This window comes from Pistacia vera, unplaced genomic scaffold (genome assembly GCF_008641045.1).
Source record: "Pistacia vera cultivar Batoury unplaced genomic scaffold, PisVer_v2 Contig214, whole genome shotgun sequence".
Classification (NCBI taxonomy): Eukaryota; Viridiplantae; Streptophyta; class Magnoliopsida; order Sapindales; family Anacardiaceae; genus Pistacia; species Pistacia vera.
The window spans coordinates 2,002,787-2,024,385 of NW_022196018.1; the positions used below are offsets into that span (position 1 = coordinate 2,002,787).

The window sequence follows — 21,599 nt, forward strand, 5'->3', positions numbered from 1 at the left end:
ATATAAATGTAAAAGGATTCAAGGACGTCACAAGAATTTGCATGCCTCTTCATCCCTCCTCAAGTTTAAATCGAAAATGTTTCTTCCGATCCAACCCTTTGGAATGTGCTTTCACTCTTCTATTGTTGCAACTGTTTATATGGTCTGCAGTCATTCTCCTTGTCTATAGACTCATCAGGCCTCTCCACCCACCCCTTTTCGTCGCTCAAGTCTTGAAGCAATTTGCTTTGTTTTAATTTTCTTTTATTTTGTACTGATCATTGTTTTTGGTTTTCCAGTGTGGTATTGTAGTTGGTTCATCTTCTGGGATTGAGTTCCGAGTATATGGTATCGATCTTTCCCTCGATAAGTTTTATATTGATGGATGCATCACTCCCTCGGATTCATGTTTTTCTATTTCCTAATGGAAGTACAAATAGATTCATGTGTCACGGTTAAGAGTCTCACACCCAAAAACAGGGTTACAACAAAAAAATAAAATAAAATAAAATAAAAAACGAATCGAACCAGAAAATCGGACTGAAAACCAGTTCGGTTCGAGATTAAAAAATTTTACAAACAAAAAAACCGGTACGGTTAATGGTTTAAGAGTAATTGTGTTTGGGAAACTGATTTTCCCCAAACGTTAAAAGTTTTCCCCAACCCAAACCTATTTAACTTAAAACCATTATTTCTTTAAAAAGCCCTAATTTCACATTTCAAATTTTCAATTGACTTTGAATCCTCTCCAGCGCAAACCACCACCGTCTCCAACTCCCAACCCCACCACGTGACACCGTCATCTGCCGTCTCGATGCGACAATATCTCCACTTACTCGCCATTGCCAAAGCACCACTATGACTGCGTGACATTTCAAATCCCACCCTCTCCATCTGACCTTCTCCACTCTCCAATTCCCTCTTCGTCTTCAATTCCATTAAGCAATGAGCACAACTTCTGTTGGAGTGTTAGTCTATCACGTGCTGATTGAATATATAGTGTGTTTTTAGTTTTGGAATTGCAAGTGCTTTTGCTACTGTTACAGTGCTTTTAAATTTTCAAAAGTGATTTTTTGTTAATTTTATGTTAGGGGATTTCAAACCTTGAAAGTGCTCTTGAAGAAGTGACATGGAGAAGAGGTGTTTTTTTGTAAAAGCACTTGATTTATGTGAAAATAGCAAGAAAATTGGAAAGGGAAACAGCTGCTCAAATAATTAAAGTTAATCAAGGGGTGTTTTCAAAAAATGGTTAACTGCTAACCAAACCGAATCTTCGGTTTGGTTAGAAACCAGTTCAAGGGGCATTTTGGTTGGGTTTCGGTTTCAAATACTCTTTGAACCGAAAAACCAATTCGGTTTGGTTAATCAGTTTTTTGCAACCCTACCCAAAAGGCTAATTTATTAGGAGGAGAGACTCCACCCTTTATAAACCCAAGACCACCCAAAAGACTAACCTATTAGGTGAAGGTATTCCTCTCTTATAAACCCAAGCCCCCAATTTCCCTTTCAATGTGGGATATGTGACATTCTCCCCCACCTAATCCTGTGACACCCCCATCACAGGTGAGGCCCCCTACCTGCTCGTCCATCTCACCCTTAAGTGGATCCACAATCACAAGTGGATATCCTTCTGCGTGGGCGCTTGGTAGGACACTAAAAGATGAATGAAGTTTGCTTTGATACCACTTGTCATGGGTTGGGAGTTTCACACCCAAAATGTGTTATATTAGGTGGAGAGACTCTCACCCTTATAAACCCAAGACCCCCCATTTCCCTTCGAGATATGTGACAAATGGCTAATTAAGAAAATTGACAGAAGCTCAATCTTTATTGGACTTTGTACACTCGGTTTACCAACACTATTAAGCAAAGGTTTTGCTCATTTATTGATTCCTTTGTTAGAGAAATGGAGCTGGTAGCCCATTCACTGCTTCCAGTCGCCAAAGTAGAATCTGTTCACTCATTCCCAATGATACCTTACTTCCTTGTCAAGCTTAGAATTATAAACATCAAGTTCAGATGAGTGGCATTGTCATTCTCCATGGTTGCCACATGCTACAATGTCGCAATGGTGGTTTCACTTAGCATGCCTTGATTAAGCAATAAAAAATTGAAGTTGTTCCAAATAATTTGGTTTGGTATTACTATTGCCCTCCTACTTAACATTTTGGTCATCCATCTGGTGGTTTCTTGGATGTTAAGGAAGAATCCTAATGGTGAGCCATTAAGACAGGAGTTCATAACTTGGATAATTTTAGCAGTTTTAGTTACAGGGTTTTGTAGTCATGCTATGGGATTAAACTAGCATATTGGCTTTCTTATTCTTGGAATAACTTTACCAACAGGGCCACCATTATGCTCCCTGTTGATGGAGAGGCTTCATCTAATCACTTTTTGGGTGTTTTGCCACAATATTATGCCAGAATTGGTCTGCTGATAGATATCTATTCCATTTAAGAGAAAAACTTCTTAGTAATTTCAAGCGTTGTATTAATTGCTAAATCTGGAAGTTTACATGAGCCTTTTTATCTTCACTCTACAGCCAAGCGCCAAAGAGAGATGCAATATCGCTTGGCCTAGTCATGACTTTCCAAGGTTTTGTTGAGCTTAACTTTTTTTAAATCATGAGAATCAGAAAGGTACACACACAAAATACACACACACACATTTGAAATTAGTTTTAACAATCAAATTATTTTGTAATTAATCATACTTTAGTAACACTAATCTAAAATCTTTTTAATTTGTTTGTGTTGGTATTTGTTGGAGAATACTAAGGAAGAAAGAGAGACTGTAGGGAGAAGGTTATTACTAAAGTTTTCATTACCCATTCATTTACACAATGGGGGAAGTTTTATACACAAATTGTCCACTGTTACACCTACTTTGCAGTGGATATTTTTACAAACACAATCCTAACCATTCAAACTTAACTAATGCAAGTACATTACATTAAAAATGAGCCTTAATCACTGGTTGCATTCACCTAAACTATCACATAAACATTTCAAAAATAGCAGCTCCACCAACTGCTTTAGCACAACAGGTTTTCAAACTTAGTGTCAAAAAACTTACATCTTCAACCAACAACATTTCTTCATTTTCCAGTAAAATATCACTACCATCAACACTCCTTGATATTTTTGTTGGAAACACCAGGTTTAAGTCTTAATTCTTCAAACTTGGTTTTGCTCAAAGCTTTAGTTATGATGTCTGCAATTTGCTCTTCACTTTTGCAATGCACCAGATCAACTTCTCCATCTTGTTCAACTTCCCTCACAACATGAAATTTGATCTCTATGTGCTTTGCTCAACCATGTAATACTGGATTTTTGGCCATAGCCACTGCTAATTTATTATCACAAAGGATAACTATAGGATTACATTGTTTCAACTTTAATTCATCTAAAATCTTCCTTAACCAGATTGCCCGATTCACAGCAACTACAGTAGAGATGCACTCTACTTCAATCGTGGATTGAGCTATAGTCTCTTGTTTCTTGGATAACCAACTAAATGCTCCAAAATTCAAGAAGAATACATATCTAGAAGTGCTTCTTGTGTCATTAACTGAGCTAGCCTAATCACTATCTGAGTAACCTATTAAATTGAACTTTTCAAAGCTTCTAAACCAGATTCCAAGTTCTATAGTGCCTTTGACATACCTTAGCACTCTTTTGGTAGCCTTGACGCATATCTCACTAGGCTTATTCATGAATCTAGATAACAGGCTGGTGGTGTACATGAGATCACGTCTTATTGTTGTTAGATACAGCAAGCAACCTATTAGCTTTGTATACACACCTTCATCTATCTTCTCTGCATAGCTTTTGGCTTTGAACCAATGGAGTATCCAATGGCTTGCAGTTATCCATGCTGAATTTCTTTAAGACTTCATAAGCATACTTCCTTTGACACACAAATATGCCATTTGGAGCTTGATGTACCTCCACACCAAGGAAATAACTAATTTCTCCTAAGTCTGTCATATCAAACTCCATTTGTGTTGCATTTTTTAACTTCATTAGTTGGTTAGCATTACTTCTAATTACCAACAGATCATTAGCATAAAGAGAAACAATGATCATCTTACCATTTTGCTTTCTTACATGGAGAGTGTGCTCATTTGGGCTCCTAATATAATCCAGGCTACATAAATACTCATTAATCCTGCTATACCAGGCTCTAGGAGCCTGTTTTAAGCCATACAAAGTCTTCTTTAGCAGATATACTTTGTTTTCTTTTCCCTTGATTTCATGTCCTTCAAACCACTCTATGTATACCTTTTCATCTAACCACCCATTAAGGAAAGTAGATTTCACATCAAGTTAGAAGATTTTCCACTTGAACTAGGCTACCAATGCAAGAAGTCTAATGGTACCATGCCTTGCCACTAGAGCAAAGGTGTCTGAAAAGTCCACTCCATACTATTGTACAAAGCTTTTGATAACAAGTGAGACTTTGTACTTGTTCACAAACCCATCAAGATTCAATTTTCTTTTGAATATCCACTTCACTTGTATCACCTTCATGCTTGCAGGTTTGTCAACCAGCCCCCAAGTGCCATTTTTCTCTATCATGGTCAACTCCTCCTTCATTGTAGCTTTCTAGACCTTTGATTTTGTATCCTCGATGTAGCATATAGGTTCTAATTCAGCTACACTACACCTTTCATATATTTTAGACAAGGGCCTGATACCTGTAAAAGGTGTTTCATCTTCTGCATCTGAATCTCCCTCATTGTTCTGATTTTCAGGAGTTTTACTTTGCTACAAGCTTGATTCCACCTCAACCTATTGACTCTCTCAGTTCCACACAACCATTTCATCAACTCTGACATCCCTACTGATCATTATTTATTTGTTATTTGGATTATAAATTATGTAGGCTTTAGATTGATTGATGTAACCAATCAAGATGCCTACTTCCACCTTTTCATCCAGCTCACTTCTTTTGTTGGCTGGGACATAAGTGTAGCATACACTACCAAACACCTTCAAGTGATCTACCATCAGCTAACTCCATACCAAGCCTCAAATGGTGTTTGATTATCAAGAGCTTTGGCTAGGAGTTTATTGAGGATGTATATACTAGCATTTATAACTTCTGCCCAAAAGGCTTTTGGCAGCTTCTTCTAAACCATCATACACTTGGCCAGCTCCATGATTGTCCTATTCTTTCTCTCACTAACTCTATTCTGCTGTGGGGTGTAAGGGTTACTGAATTGGTGCATAATTTTAGCTCCCATACATACCTCTTCGAATTCATTAAAGGTATATTTAGTACCATTATCACTTCTAACTGATTCAATTGTCAAACCAGTTTAATTCTCAACCAACAACTTGAGCCTTTTAAACATGACAACAACCTCACTCTTCTGATTCAGAAAGTAAACCCAAGTCATCCTAGAGTAGTCATCTATAAACAAGATGAAGTACTTGCTTCCACTCAAGGATGCATTTTGCATTAGGTCACACACATTCGTGTGTATAAGCTAGAGTCTTTCACTTGCTCTCCATGCTTGGTTTACTAAAAATGGTGGCTTGCTGAATTTGCCTAGCTGATAAGTATTGCATAAACCTTTCCTTTGTTCTGTTTCGGACAGATTTTTGACAAGGATTTTGTGCTTAAGCTCCTTAAGAGCATTATAATGAAAGTGTCCAAATCTTTTGTGCAATAAATCAAATTCATCTACACTAGCTAAGTGATTTTGAAAAACAGTTTTCCCCCACTTTATAGGAAAGCTCTTTCCCAGCATCCTAACTCTCATTAGCTTACTACCATCACACTCCAAAATGACACATGATCAATCTTGAAAATGCAAAGAATAGTTTTTCTCTAGCATTTGTCCTACACTGAGTAAGCTTTGACAAATTTTAGGAACATATGAGACATCAACTCTATGTTTGGTACTTGTTATGGTTTGGACAAAAACCTCTCATTTGCCTTTGACATCTACAAGATCACCATTTCCCACTTTCACCTTGGACTGGTAAGCTTGATCCAAGTCTAGGAAATTGTTGATGTTAGGTGTCATATGATTGGTGCATTCGCTATCAATCAGCCACACATCTGAACAGGTGCTAACAACACAACATGAAACCACAAATAGTTGCTTAGATTCATGAGTTTGTTGTTGGTTCTCCATAGCATTTGCTTACTAATTTTGTTGGTTCCCTTTGTTTTTACAGACTTTTTCAATGTGACCAAATTGTTTGCATAACCTGCATTGTATGTCAAGTCTGAACCAACAATGATTTTCGGCATGGTTCTTCTTCTTACAGTGAGAACAAGGAGGATAAGTCTTTATTCCACCATACTTTCCTCCTTGGTAATTGGCCTTTTCTTTCCCTTTTTTCTTTCCAGCATATCTCTTGTTTCCACCTTGGAACGTTGCTCCCTTTTGACTTGCTACCATGACTTCTTCATTTGAATCTTCTTGTCTTAATAACCTTTTTTGCTCTTGAGCTTGCAAAGCATGGACAAGCTCATCCAATGTCATTTGAGACAAGTCTTTAGAGTCTTTGAGAGATTTTTGCCTCAAACCTCTCTAGTAAACTGACAAGAACTTTCTCAACTATTTTATTGTCTGTCAACACTTCACAAAGCAACTTGATATTATTAACAACATTCATGAGTCTATCTACATATTCCTTGACAAACTCAGCTTCTTGAATTTTGAGAATTTCAAATTCTCTCTTCAAGTTAAAGATTTGCATATTCTGGTCTTGTCATTTCCTCTAAACTCCTCCTTAAGCTTGTCCCAAGCTTATTTGGAAGTTTCACAAGCCATGATCCTAGTAAACACTTGGTATGTAACTACAGAGTGAATACATGATAGGGCTCTTGGAGCTTTTGCCACATCTTCTTCATGGATCCTAATTTGGTTTAGTGTGAGATTTTCCCTCAACTAAGGTGGTTACTTTTCCTCTTCCACGTATTGCCACAAACCATGACCTTTTAAGAAAGTTTTCATCGTAAAAACCCATACATGGAACTGATCTCCATTGAAAACAGGTGGAAAAAGTGAAGATAAAGTTGATGCCATGAAGGTGGTTTCAAATGGTGTTGAGTGTTGTTAAGGAATTTTGTTTTCAGGTCTTGGAAGATTATGGTGAGCTGTGATACCACTTGTTGGTATTTGCTAGAGAATGCTAAGGAAGAAAGAGAGACTGTAGGAAGAAGGTTATTACTAAAGTTTTCATTACCCATTCATTTACACAGCAGGGAAAGTTTTATACACAAATTGTCCATTGTTACACCTATTTGCAGTGGATATTTTTACAAACATAATTCTAACAATTCAGACTTAACTAATGCAAGTACATTACATTAAAATGAGCAGCTCCACCAACTGCTTTAGTGAATATAAAACTATTGTGTTTTCACAGGCAATGCAATATGCATCTGCTAAAGCTATCTGGAATGGATTATTTGGAGTCAACTGGCCATTGTTTAAACCAAATGACGGTATTGCCATGTTCATTATGGTTCCAATTATGAAGTGTATAAATAGGTAATGCAATTTAACATAATATAGGATGTTAGTCTACTTCCTTTGAATCATTGAAGGAGACTCATCACGATCAACACGAGTCCAACAATTTATGAACTATATTTATGATGTTGAAAACAGGTAAAAAGACTAGCTTTCACCTTATATAATAAGTTATATTAAATTTCTCTTCAATTTGTTAAGCCATTCTGCAAATAATTTTATTTTTTTTGTGAGTGCCTTGATGTTTAATCTGTTTAAATTTTTTTTTTTTTTTGGTCAATTTAAGAAAACTACTTCCATTGTACTGGAATTTCCAACGAAACTTGATTGGTTGAATATAGCTCCCCTTCAATTTCACAGGGTAAATGATTTAACTCAAATTTATAGAATTTAATTAACCTTCCAAATAAATATAATTGAGTTTATAGGCTGTCAAACATATTACTTCTTCCCCTTAAATTTGCTTGGAGCCAAAGTGGTTGCATGTTTTTCAAACTATGTATCCTAATATAGCAATGAGATTTATGTGAGGGCAATGATTCTTTTTCATATCTAATTGAGTCAAATACAGAAAATTTGCTTGTTTTTATAGCTTTAGTTCTGAACTACTTCAACTTTTGTATAGGATTTGAAAGGAAAAGTGGTCGTGCTTGATTTTTGGACTTACTCTGTATAAATTGTGTGCATGTGCGACCGGATTTGGAGTTTTTGGAGAAAAAATACAAAGACAAGCCAGTAAAATTCTCTTCAGTTATTATATATGAATCTCTCAATTGTTTGAAGTCTCTCCTTTTTGGGGTTATGCTTTTGGTGAATTACTCAAACAGTTTTGTGAGTTAACGTTATGTAACAGGTTAGAGAGGGAAAGAGAGAGAGAGAGAGAGAGGCAATATAACCATGAAAGATGAAATTGCAAGATTGATTGACTTGGGTGGAGGGGAGTACATGGAAAGTTTCCATTACGAAAAATCATTTATACTATTTTTCTGACTATTTCCATCAGTGTTTGGTTTTCCATGTTGTACTGGCAAGTTGAGCTATATTCATTTTCACACGACAAACTTCTCTGGATATAAACTTCCATGGCATATTAAATTGAGTGTATAATTATAACATGCATCCTCTATATATAATTCTAAATTTTAAATGTTGCTAACTATTACACAAGTTTAACAAATAACAAAAGCGTATTTAGCTGGATAATAGTGCATGACACTTGGCTTTGTACTATGAAATATTGCTTAACATTCATATCTACTAATGATAGTTATTTGACTGATTGACGAGTTGATTGGTCTCACTATTGAACCTTGTTCTAATACATGATTGTTTCATATGTGTTTTACGTTTGTACAGTTCACTATTGTAGGAGTACATTCAGCTAAGTTTGATAATGAGAAAGATTTGGAAGTCATTCGTAATGCAATGCTACGCTATGGCATAACTCATCCTGTAAATGTACTGCTTGAAACATGGTGTGGGAAAATTCATGATTGTTCTCTTATGTATTATGGATATAGCAAAGCTTATTGGTTGATAACATTATGACTTGAGTAAAACTAAACCTAACTTTCACTCACTTGACATATAGAGAACCAGATTCTTTAATCTAGTTTACTTGAAGCTATCCCTAGGATCCATATGCCTTTGTGGGTTACACAATATGTGATTCTTGTTTTGACATTCATAAGCACGGTCTTTACATGTAAAGCATCAAAGTGCAATACCAATATATAATCGAGAAGTTTAACTTTAGCTAAAGGAAACAACAGCTTACACAATTTATTCAGAAGAAGTTTAAATTCATAAGCATGGTCCATTTATTAAAACTGGAGCATAAGTAATAGTACAATTTGTAAAACCACAACATCTATATTAAAGGAAACAACAGAGAAAGAAAGGAAAAATGGTAGTACATTAAATTATAGAAAAGAATTACGTAGTAGAAAGATAGTAGCTCATAGCGTGGAGCATTCCTATTGCAGGGGAAGTTTCTCTGAAGACAGTTCAATATAGGGAGAATAATAGCAAGCACAGACAACATTACTAATTATCTTTGTTAAAGCAACATATTCCATTGTGGAGGGTTTCTTCTCTCTCTCTCTCTCTCTCTCTCTTTAAGAAAGCGCATTTAAAAAAAATCAAATCTGACAATTTCAATAACTAAAACTATGTTTGTCAAAGCATCAGGTCTAATCCAATAACTAATAATTTCAATCCAGGCACGGCAACATGATAGTAACTATGAATTTGTAAAGTTGAAAATGAATTAACATATTGGAAAACTGTATAAGATGCAATTATAATCACGTATATATAGAAATATTTTTAATCACGGTACAATGTTTTTGTGAAATGACAAAAAAAAAAAGGACACAAATTTATGAATTTTTCAATTTAAAGACACTCGACGGTGATTATCGTAACACTTTCAATATTATAAAGTCATATAAAGATGGAAAATTATAGAAAAAGAATTAAACAGTTGAAAGAAAACACCAACACCATGTAATCTTTTGGATCATTTTCAAATTTCAAAAAACATTACAACGGTAATAATACCTGGAAGCTGGAGGGCAAAATTGTCTTTTGATCCCAAAACTAAAACTTACTTGATCTTCTTAAACGTTATAACATATGATTCTCGTCCTTTAAATCTCTCCAATTCCTCACTCTCTTAACCCTAACATATTTCTCAAATCTCTCCCTACCGCTATAAAGGTTCTCAATAAGGAAGGCCTTTAGGGCCACCGTGAACGGCTTGCATATCTTTCTTTCTCTCTTTCGTTTCATTGTAATGTGGTTTTTTCAATTAATTAATTAATTAATTGTTTTTCGCAGATGCCTCAACCAACTTAGACATCCAAATCTTGTTAAATTGATCAGATATTGTTGTGAGGATGATCATAAGTTACTTGTGTATGAGTTTATGTTCAAAGGAAGCCTTGAAAATCATATGTTTTAGTGATGCTTTAATTTGTTTATTTCTTCATTAGGATGGACCCAGTGAGATTTCCAATACTTTTGAGGCTAGTAATTCTTAATATTTCTGACTTTCTGAATATTTTGTTTTATTGTTGATTTTGAACATTCATTGTGATTTCATCTTTTATGCGCTTAATGAAGAAATTGTATTAAGTTTTTTGATGGACTGGTTTGTTTACAAGGCATGTGGGATTTGATGCCAAATACTGATCTATTAATGGAGCTGCAAGAAGAATGCACTTTTGAAACTACTCTTGCAAATTTAATTGTATGTTGTTGGATGCAATTGAAAGAATTGAAGAAGTTTTGGCTTTTTGGCTTATTTAGTCACTTATTCTCTGTTGTTCATGTACTAGGATAATGCTTTGCAAGCTATATGGACCAATCGTGAAAATGATTGGAGATTAATTAGGTATGACATTTGTATGATGACCATATTTTTGCTTTATTGCCTATTATATTTACTTTTATGTGTTTGTTTTGTAGAAGCTTGATTTTCATGCTATTTACTGCATATTTTTATTTTTCCAATTCTTTACAACGTGAACTTCAAATCTGTTATCATCAAACCGGCCCAATGGGCATGCAAATTAATTAGTTCATATGTGAATTGATGAACTCTATTATTTTTCAGAATACTTTTGTTTATCTTTCACTTCATTATAAACAGAGATCAGGGGCGGATCCAGCATCCTTGAGGGTAGGCCTCAGATTTTGAAAAAAAAATTGCAAATATTTATAATTAATTGTTTTTATATAAAAAAAGGTACAAATATATATGGCCCACAATCAAACTAATTGCTATAATATGTTAATGCAGCATTGCCAGGCTCACCCATCATAAATATTGCGGCTATGCTGGCCCACTAGTTTCATTATTATAAATATATTATATATATGCCGGCCAATCTCCATAGGATCACAACTTTTGTATCCCTCATTTTATTTAGTGAGTGCGCCTCTCTTTCTCTTTGTCTTACTAGCTCGGTTGAAGTTACAACTTTTGAAGAGTATTTTTTGCTTTATCAGTTTTAGATATGTATATTACTTATTTTAGTTTAGTTTATTTTAGGGTTAAATCATATTTGTTTTTATGGAGGTTTGTTATTCTGATGAAAAGAAGTATGAATCTTGTGAGTTTGTTTTGTGTTTATTTGATTTTGTAATTGGTTGAAAACATTATTATTAATTTGTGACTTTAGATATCACAAATACATTTATAAAATTAATTTTTTATATAATTAGAGGACAACTTGATTTGCACCAATCATTAATATATTAATAATGATATTTTTATTATTTTATAATGTGATTAGTTGACTAAGTATGCTCTAATAGTAATTAAATTAAATCTAGTTGATCTATGCCAATAATTTAAATAAGTCAAAAAATTGATTAGCAAATTATATAAGTTTTTAAATTTCACTAAAATGATTTTAAATATAAGAAAATTAACACAATAAAATGATTAATTAATTGCTAAAATAATATTTTAATTAGATCTAATTGTTACATCTAAAAACGTGATAAGTCAGTCATTGTAATTTTATTAATTAAAGTTTCATCAGTATTTCTTTACATGTATCATATTATCTTTTTTTTATTTGATAGCTATGATATCCAATTATTTCAAGAGATTAAAGAAAATTCCAGCAGAAATTGTTAATGGAGACTCTACTGATATTGAGATTAATCAAATCTCATTAGAAGAAGAAGCCCACATCAGCAACAACAACACCAAGTAAAAGAAACTCAACTTTCGGTCAAGATGTTCAATTTAGATGAGCTTGAAACTGATCCAGGATTGAGGATACCAATTAACAAAATTTGTTGTACTAACAAGCAAAAGGAGGAAGTTCGAAGAGCATACTTGTTGAAAGGTCCTTGCCAACCTAAAGATCATAACTTTCCTTTCACTCTTTTCGGAGATAAAAATGGTAGGTTTACACTAGAGTGGTACAAAGAAGGTCTAAGTTAGATGGAATATAGTGTGGCAAAAGATTACATCTTTTGTTAAATTGTTATCTTTTCAAAACTGGTTATGGTGACCAAGTAGGTGGTGAAGTTTTTGTGACTAAGTAATAATTGGAAAGATAAAGAGAAAGTGAAAAAACATGTTGGAGATCATTCTAGTACTCATAACCAATGTCTTGCCAAGTGTATTGATTTGATAAACCAAAGGCAACACATCGATGTAAATCTTGCTTACGTGTGTATCAAAAAAAGCCAAATTGGACTATCGCATTCGCTTGAATGCATCAATTGATTGCATTAGATTTCTTTTACATCAAGGATTGGCATTTTGTGGTCATGACGAGTCGGTTGAATCTGAAAATCAAGATAACTTTATGGAATTATTAAAGTTTCTATCCAATCATAATGACGACATAAAAAAAGTTGTGCTGGAAAATGCTTCGAAAAACCATCAAATGACGGCCCCGAACATCCAAAGGGAATTAACTAGTGTTTGTGTTCATTTGACGACCAAGAAAATTATTGCAGAAATTGTGAGATAAACAACCGTTCTCTTTACTAGTTGATGAATATCGTGATGTGGCAGTGAAAGAACAAATGGCTATTGTTTTTCACTATGTGGACAAAATAGGTTGTGTTATTGAATGTTTTATCAAGGTTGTGCATGTTAATAATACTTCTGTAAAGTCTTTGAAAATTGCAATAGATGCTTTTTTTGTAAAGCATGGATTGAGTTCGACAAGTTTACGGGGACAAGGTTACAATGGAGCAAGCAATATGAGAGGTGAGTTCAATGGTTTGAAGACTTTGATATTGAGAGAAAATAAATCAGCTTTCTACATTCATTGTTTCTCTCATCAACTCCAACTGGTGCTAGTCAAAGTTGTAAGTAACCATTCGGCATTGGGTGAATTTTTTCAATCTCTTTCTATGTTATCAAACACTATAGCAACATCTTGTAAGTGCAGAGATCTTCTACGTGATAAACAATATGAAAATGTGATATCTTTGATTTCTAATAATGATCTTCATATGAGACGAGGTTTGAATCAAGAATGCACTATTAAACGACCAGGAGATACACGTTGGGGTTCACACATAGGGACAATTCATAGTGTCATAAATTTATTTTCTTCTGTTGTTGATATGCTTAGGGTGATTGAGATTGAAAGAGACGATTGGCAAAACAAAAGTCAAGCAATGAGTTTATTACAAATCATGGAGAATTTTGAATTCGTCTTTTTATTATTCTTAATGAAAAGAGTATTGGGAATCACAAATGAACTGTCACAAGCATTACAAAGAAAAGATCAAGATCTTCTTAATGTCATACAATTTGTACAAATTTCGAAGCGTCGATTGCATAAAATGAGAAATGAAGACACTTGCTTCGACATATTGTTAAAAGAAGCTTCTGATCTGTGCAAAGATAATGACATACCAATCTTGGAGAATATGGAAGATAAATTTGGGAGGACAAAACGGGGGATTGCGCCAATTACGAATAAACGTCATTTTAAGGTGGAATTGATGTATATAGTTTTGGATAACATTCAAGAAGAACCCAATAATCATTTTGATGAAGTAAATATGAGGTTGCTTCAATGTATGACATCTCTTAATCCAAGTAACTCTTTTGTTGCATTTAACAAAGATAGATTGCTTGAATTTGCAAAATTCTATCCTGCCGATTTTCCTCAACACGATATTTGGTTACTCAATGATCAACTTGAAAACTATTATGAGGATGTTAGCACCAATGCCAATTTCACTCATGTCGAAGTGATTGTCGACCTTGCTAAAAAAAAGGTTGAGTTTAAGAAGGATGTTGCTTACAACAAAGTTTTCTTGCTTATTAAATTAGCATTGGTTTTGCCTGTGGCTACTGCAACAGTTAAAAGGGTGTTCTCTGCAATGAATCTTGTGAAAAATAGTTTGCGTAATCGAATGGGAGACGACTGGATGAATAATTGCTTGGTGGTTTACATTGAAAATGGAGTTTTTGCTACAATTGAAAATGAAGATATCATTGAACACTTTCAGAATATATCGAAGCGGAAAATCGTGTTAAATTGAAGATCTTCAGGTATATTATTCTAACTTGCTTTCATATTTAAACAATCAATATTCATATATTCAAATCTTCAGATATACCATTCTAACTTGATTTTTTGGTCAATACGCAGAGGATGTGTGGATATTTAATCTAGACGGTTGAGTTTTGATATTAACATCTGGATTTGGAGTTATACAGCATGAAGTTTGACTGCTTCTCTGGTGATTTTAATCCATCTCTTTGTAAGCTTTTATGTATTTTACTTGTATTAAAGTTGCGATTGACCTCTAAATTTGTGTGGAATATTTTTGATGAATTGTGGTTGTTGTAAACTCTTTTGCTTAAGGTTTGATTGTTTTTTAAAAGTTTTCACTAGTTGTTTGACAAACAATGGCGGAGCCGTGGAGGCCCCCCCGGAAAAAAATCCTGGCTCCGCCACTGACAGAGATAGTAAGGTTTGACCTCAAAATAGATAAATATATATAAACTAGCTTTCTTTAGGAAAAAAATTATCATGTATCATAACACAAAAGTTCTTATGAAAAGAATAATACAAATGAGAGCAAGAAAAAAATCATTATTTTGTTTTTTAACTTCTCTATTACTTTTACTAACCAAAGCAAAATAATTTTTTTTTTTTTTCCATTGTTTGGTTTTCATTACTTTTATTTACAAAATAACTTTGATTAGTTGTGTGATCATTCTCATCTAGATATTAATTCTTCACCTAAAACTATCACATAAACATTTCAAAAATAGCAGCTCCACCAACTGCTTTAGCACAACAACTTTTCAAACTTGGTGTCAAAAAACTTGCATCTTCAACCAACAACATTTGTTCATTTTTCAGCAAAATATCACTACCACCAACAGTTTGATGTTCTATAGAAAATAGACAATGGGTCTTTCACAATCCTGTGCTTATAACAGTTATTACCACACTTGTAATAAGAAACCTTTATAATTCTTCAAGGAGGTATTCAGTTTATGGTAGAAGAATGTTGATGCATTCAAAACACAACACAGAAACTCAGTGTACTAGTTTGCGTACATGACCAAAAGAATGTTCCCTCTACCATTTATTCAACTGGGCCCTTAAATCCCACCAAGCAAAACCCAATCACCCTCAGTATGGTCAATCTCATCGAGCTTGTTGGTAGCGCAAATCCACTCCTCAACCCCCGTATGAAAATCGACTAAACTCCCGCTTCCAAGTTCAGTTTCTCATAACAAATTTTCAGAGCATTCAAATACTTAGAGATTAGAAGTTGGGGTACCGTCTCAATTTTCCCTGTTCACTTCAGTATCTCCTTTTGAAACCATGCATGACAGCATCAGCAGTATAGCACTTAACAAAATGGTTCCATTCCATAAGAGATTCCACGCAAATGGTACAGTGGAATCTGATGGAATGTGGAAGTAAATCATGCAAATATGGAAGGAAGATTGCTAGAATTAAGCAACCTGGAATCAAGCAAATTGACATGATTTCCAGGAGCAACATCAGGAAATCCTTTACTGTCAAATATTCTGTCTTTATAACTCTGATTACATCCCTTGTATAGCTTTACATTTTCTGTATAAATTGACTCAATCATGTAAGCTCAATACACAAGAAATATACATACTTTTTCTCTCTATTCTGGCATTCTTCAGCAACCTTTGTTTGCTCCTTTTGCCACTCCTGCTCATATTGTAACATGGTATCAGAGCAACCTGCTTAATTGTGCTTCCGCCCAGCAAGCCCTCTCAAGCCAAGAATTTCAGAGTCAGTGAATCAAGGCCTTTGGATTGAGCATCCTTCTTCCCAGCAAATCCTTCCTCGCCAGATTTCCAGAACCTGCAAACAAGGCACTTGGGTTAGTTTTCTTTTATTTTTAACACAAAGTTATCAGTATTTTTTTTTCAACCAAACCAAACTACTTCCCTCATGGATTCAAACTCCAACCCGCAACTCACAACCCCACCATCATCCAACCAATCAGCAGAAAACCAAAACCAAAATCAGGATCCAAAATCTGACCAAACCCAAACCCATTTTTGCAGAAACCCATTCGAGTTCATGGGTCAGACATCCAACCCAATATTCCAAATTGTCCAAAACAACTCCAATAGACCAGAACCTGGCGACCCTCTCTACTCACCGGCGTCCGACGGCGCCGAATTGGTCCTTGTTAAGCAACCACTCACCGGATCAAATAATTATGCCACTTGGGCTCGTGACTTTCGGTGGTCATTGATCACAAAAGACAAGGAAGGGTTCATCGATGGAACCCTTCCCCCACCAGTTGAATCTCACCTCCTCAAACATTGGAAACGTTGCAACACCCTCGTCCGAGCATGGATCAGCAACTCCCTGACCCAGGAGATTGCCGCTGGACTACCACAGACAGAGAATGCCCAAGAGATGTGGGCAAATATACGGGAAATGTATGGTCAACTTGATTTGGCAAAAATGTTCACCTTGCGGCAGTCCCTTGCCGAAATAAAACAACACAACTTACCGGTGACATCCTATTTCAACCGACTATCAGCAATCTGGAATGAATTGGACGCTGTCGCTGAACCACTTGAGGGGCCGCCAACCATGATTCAACAAATTAAAAGGGTAAAAGATCAGGATCGATTGATCCACTTTTTAATGGGTTTAAATGATAGTTTTCTGCCTTTCAGAACACAGATGCTTGCCACCACGCCGGCACCGACGCTCCGTCGCACTTACCAGTTGGCAGTGCAAGATGAGAGCCAACGTATCAACTCACACGATGGCTCCCACACCGGCAACATTGCTGTTTTCAATGTCACACAGAAAGGGATCCATGAGGGAGTGCAAAGTGAAAGTGGTAATGGTGACGCACAAGAATTTTCAGATCTGGGAAAGAATGAGTCAAAAGTATTATATGGGGCAAAGACTAATATCAATGGCACAAGTTCAATTTTACCATCCAACGGGTCAAATTATTTCAAGCCAAATTCATTTATTCCATCACATGGGCCAAGTTTCTCTAATTCTAATGGGCCAGCTACTTTTAATTCCAATGGGCCATATCCAACAAGTGGGTCACATGGACCAAGTCCAAATAAGCTTGGACGGAGTACACGTTATTGTGATTATTGCAAACGAAGGAATCACACTCGTGATACTTGCTGGAAGCTGCATGGACGCCCATCCAATCATAAATCTGGAACCACTGTCAACCAAACAAATACCCTTGAGAATTCAGTACCCACATTCAGTCCTGAGCAATATCAGCAAATAATACAGATGATCAGTCAGCTTCCCCGGGCTAATACAGCATCCTATGCAGGTACATCTTGTTGTCTCAATTTAATTAAAGATGATATCTGGATAATTGATTCAGGGGCAAGTGACCACATCATTTGCAACTCAAAATATTTCACTCATATGCCCACAAAATCCTACACATCTGTTCGTATGCCGAATGGAACCATGGCTCCCGCTACCCAAGTAGGGACCGTTCAGATTACCAAAACCTTAGTTCTCCATAATGTTTTATTTGTCCCAGCCTTTAGATTTAACCTTATCTCTGTTTCAAAAATCTGTCAAGATAACAATTGCCATTTAAAATTTTTTCCTAACAAATGTGAATTTCAGGACCCTTTGATTGGGAAACTGATGGGCTCGGGTAAAGTCCAAAACAGCCTTTACTATTGGATCACTAAATCCGCGGAAAAATCTCAAAACCTTTTGTCTTGTATTACTCAAAATAAATTCTCTGATTGTAATACAAATTTTAATAAAGGTTCCTTGATTTTGCACCAAAGATTGGGTCATAGTGCTTCTGTTCCACAACCCCATTGTCTGATTTGTCCTCTTGCGAAGCAATCTCGTACCATTTTTCCACACAGCACATCAACCACTACCCATCTTTTTTCCCTTGTTCATATGGATATTTGGGGACCATATCACACCCCGAACCATGATGGCTCTCGATTCTTTCTCACCATAGTTGATGAATTCTCCCGAGGGACATGGGTTTATCTCATGCACTCTAAAACCCAAACCCTTTCCAAAATTCAGGCATACGTTTCCATGATCAAAACACAATTCAATTTATCCATTCAACGAATACGAACGGATAATGCCCGTGATTTCTTTAATCACCATTGTTCTTCGTATTTTTCCTCTTTAGGCATTATCCATGAAAGTTCTTGTGTCTACACACCCCAACAGAATGGGATAGTTGAACGAAAACATCGACACCTCTTAGAAGTTGCAAGAGCTCTTAAACACCAAGCCAACATACCAGTCACCTTTTGGGGCGAATGTGTGGTCACAGCAACTTACCTGATCAATCGGATGCCTACCAGAGTTCTTAATGGTAAGACACCCTATGAACTTCTTTTTGGGAAACACCAGGATATTAGCCATCTCAAAGTGTTTGGTTGTTTGTGTTATGCTACTAATCTTGGGGCTCATGACAAGTTTGGTGCTCGGGCCACTCGCTGTGTCTTCATGGGATATCATATGCATCAGAAGGGGTATCGATTATATGATCAGACAAGAAACAAATTTCTGATTTCTAGAGATGTAATTTTTCATGAAGCTTCATTCCCTTTTATGGACACTACTGCTCAGTCCACCATTCCTCCCCAACAGACATCAATTTTTCTGGAAGATCACCCATCTCATTCTGGCACATATTTTATGATACCACCTACAGCAGATCTAGGTACTTCTCCAACCACAGCTGACCCTACTGGTGTTCCTACAGATCCTACCAAAGAATCTTCTTCCTTAGAAGACTCTTCCCTTGCTATTCCTATCAATTTCCCTGATGATTCAGAGCCGGCCCCCCGCCGTTCCACACGGTCCACCCGACCACCCATTTGGACTGCCGATTATGACTGCCATACTGTTCAAACTACCTCAGGTACTCTTTACCCTACTACCAACTATGTCAATTATGACTGTCTTTCTTCCGCCCACAGGATCTGTATCAGTCAAATCTCCGCAGAACAAGAACCATCTTGCTATTCCGATGCTGTTCCTCATGCACAGTGGAGGCAAGCCATGGCCGATGAACTCCATGCTCTAGCACAAAATCATACTTGGGACATTGTACCTAGACCCCCTCATCAGAAACCTATTGGATGCAAGTGGGTGTATAAGATCAAACATCAGGCTGATGGGTCCATTGAATGCTATAAAGCTCGTTTGGTTGCCAAAGGGTTCACTCAACGGGAAGGGTTTGACTACCAAGAAACTTTTTCTCCCATTGCTAAACATGTTACTGTTCGAGCTTTTCTATCTGTTGCTGCTGTTTCGTGATTGGTCTCTCCACCAAATGGATGTGCACAATGCTTTCTCCATGGTGATCTTCATGAGGAGATTTATATGGATCTCCCTCGGGCCTTCGCCGCCAGGGGAAGAATAATGTATGTCGACTGCGAAAGTCCCTCTATGGTCTAAGCAAGCATCTCGCCAATGGAATGCTAAAATCACAGAAGCTCTTAACGACATTGGCTTTGTTCAATCCAGAAATGACTACGCTCCTTCACATGGCATAAAGTACTTCGTTTTTGCCTTATCTTTATGTGGATGACATTCTTACACAGGGAATGATGCACATGCCATTCAAGCCTTAAAAGAACACCTCAAAGACATTTCCGCATAAAAGATCTAGGAGAACCTAAGTATTCTTGGAATTGAGATTGCAAGATCCCCCGCCGCTATCCCTCAGTCAGAGAAAATATGTTCTTGAGCTAGTATCAGATTTCGGATTATCTGCATGTAAACCAAGCATGATTCCAGTGGAACAGAACACTAAACTCAAAGCCAACAATATGATAAAGAAATGTCATCATCAAAGAGATCCCCCATTGAAGGATCCCACCATCTATCAAAGACTCGTGGGAAGGCTAATATCTCTCACCATGACACGACCAGACATAAGTTATGCCGTTCACATCCTAAGCCAATTCATGCATGACCCAAGAATCCCATATGGAGGCAGCAACTAAGGTACTAAAATATCTGAAAGGTTGCCCAGGTTTAGGACTTCTTCTACCAAGAGACAAGAATTTGGACATAACAGCCTTTTGGACTCAGATTGGGGAACGGTCCCATGACAAAAATCTCTCACTGGTTACTGTATAAAGCTTGGGGATCCTTGATCTCTTGGAAGACAAAGAGGCAGTCGACGGTATCACTATCTTCAGCAGAAGCCGAATACAGAGCTATGGCAAAAACTACATGTGAGATTGTCGGATTCTGGGTTACTAAAGATTTGGGGATACAAATAAGTACCTGTCATCTTACACGGTGACAAAAGCTGCAAATGACATAGCGGCAAATCCTGTATTCCATGAGAGGACAAAGCACATTGAAATTGATTGTCACTTCATTCGAGACAAATTCAAGAAGGGGTAATCAAGACAAAGCATATTCGAACATCAGAGCAACCAGCAGACATTTTTACAAAACCATTGTGTAGTCGACAACATTCATATTTGCTTCACAAGCTTGGAGTTTTGACATCTACAAACCACCAACTTGAGGGGGAGTGATGGAATGTGAAGTAAATCATGCAAATATGGAAGGAAGATTGCTAGAATTAAGCAACCTGGAATCAAGCAAATTGACATGATTTCCAGGAGCAACATCAGGAAATCCTTTACTGTCAAATATTCTGTCTTTATAACTCTGATTACATCCCTTGTAAGCTTTACATTTTCTGTATAAATTACTCAATCATGTAAGCTCAATACACAAGAAATATACTACTTTTCTCTCTATTCTGGCATTCTTCAGCAACTTTGTTTGCTCCTTTTGCCACTCCTGCTCATATTGTAACACCCTCCAATGTTGAATAAGTTGGCAAGAGTTAGTTACATTTAGAAAGTTTGTTTCCAGTTTGTTGTTAGTTACAGAACACCTGTATATATATTCATGTATTTTCAAGAGTTCATCAATGAAGAATAATTTATTTTTACTTCTCTCAAATTCATCAATAGTATCCCAAAATGTAACTGGTACAATTACTTATCCAATTATATTAATGAAAACTGAAAAGTAAGATAAAGCAACTATCATCATCAATCTCACATAGGCTTAGAACCTAACCGGAAGTATAAAAACTGTAC

At 36.1% G+C, this 21,599-nt stretch overlaps 1 protein-coding gene across 1 annotated transcript; it reads right to left on the reverse strand.

Moving 5' to 3' along the window:
• Positions 1 to 3,785: 3,785 nt before the first annotated feature.
• On the reverse strand, positions 3,786 to 4,577 carry LOC116129835 (uncharacterized mitochondrial protein AtMg00810-like). The gene is made up of 2 exons (XM_031415565.1): positions 4,506 to 4,577; positions 3,786 to 4,172 (listed from the first exon to the last, which is right to left on the reverse strand). The coding sequence occupies exons 1-2, from the start codon at positions 4,575 to 4,577 to the stop codon at positions 3,786 to 3,788; spliced, it is 459 nt and encodes a 152-aa protein (XP_031271425.1).
• Between the last annotated feature and the right edge of the window lie 17,022 nt (positions 4,578 to 21,599).